Raw genomic sequence first — 764 nt, forward strand, 5'->3', positions numbered from 1 at the left:
GGTGATGGTGGAGATGGTGGAGATGATGGAGATGATGGTGATGGTGGTGATGGTGGAGATGATGGTGATGATAGAGATGGAGATGATGGTGATGATGGAGGCGATGGTGATGATGGAGATGGTGGAGGTGGAGATGGAGGTGGAGCCACATGGGGACGATGGGCCTATGGGGATGACGTGGGATGGAGCTGGTGGGATGGATGGATGGATGGCCAGGAGAAAGGGGGTGGGACCGGTGGGCAGAAGAGCACAGCTCGGCCTCACCTCGTCCTTGTCCCTGCAGTGGGACCTCGTCTGCAGCTACCGGCAGCTCCGGCAGATGGCACAGTCCATTTACATGGCCGGCGTCCTGGTGGGCGCCCTGGTCCTGGGGGGCCTCTCGGACAGGTGAAGGCAGCAGAGACACCTCCCCGCGCCTCAGTTTCCCCACGGGGCACTGGAGAAGCCATTGCCCAGAGCTCCCTAGTGGCACCCAGCGCCTCTCCGTTGCAGATTCGGGCGCAAGGCCCTGCTGATGTGGTCCTACCTGCAGCTGGGGGTGATGGGCACCTGCACGGCCTTCGCCCCCAACTACGCCTCCTACTGCGTCTTCCGCTTCGCCGGGGGCATGGCCCTGTCCGGCTTCGGTCTCAGCATCGCCTGCCTGGGTGAGGGACGAGGGGCCCCGTGGGGACCTGCCTGGGACCACCCGGTGGCCATGTGTGGGGGTGACCTGATGGCCATGGGTGGGGGTGCCCTGATGGCCGTGGTGGGGGTTGTCTTGT

The 764-nt window shown here is 64.1% G+C and overlaps 1 protein-coding gene across 1 annotated transcript in view; it reads left to right on the forward strand.

Annotated features, from left to right (window-relative positions):
- LOC104498291 (solute carrier family 22 member 6-A-like) overlaps window positions 1–764 on the forward strand; it is a gene marked incomplete at its 3' end in the record, with an annotated part of 2,183 nt that overhangs the window by 210 nt on the left and 1,209 nt on the right. The window contains exons 2-3 of the mRNA XM_010141647.1: window positions 14–387; window positions 493–647. Coding sequence (XP_010139949.1) covers window positions 14–387; window positions 493–647 — 529 coding nt within the window. The remainder of the gene's footprint in view (window positions 1–13; window positions 388–492; window positions 648–764) is intronic.

The sequence above is a fragment of the Buceros rhinoceros genome, unplaced genomic scaffold (assembly GCF_000710305.1).
Source record: "Buceros rhinoceros silvestris isolate BGI_N320 unplaced genomic scaffold, ASM71030v1 scaffold31998, whole genome shotgun sequence".
NCBI lineage: Eukaryota > Metazoa > Chordata > Aves > Bucerotiformes > Bucerotidae > Buceros > Buceros rhinoceros.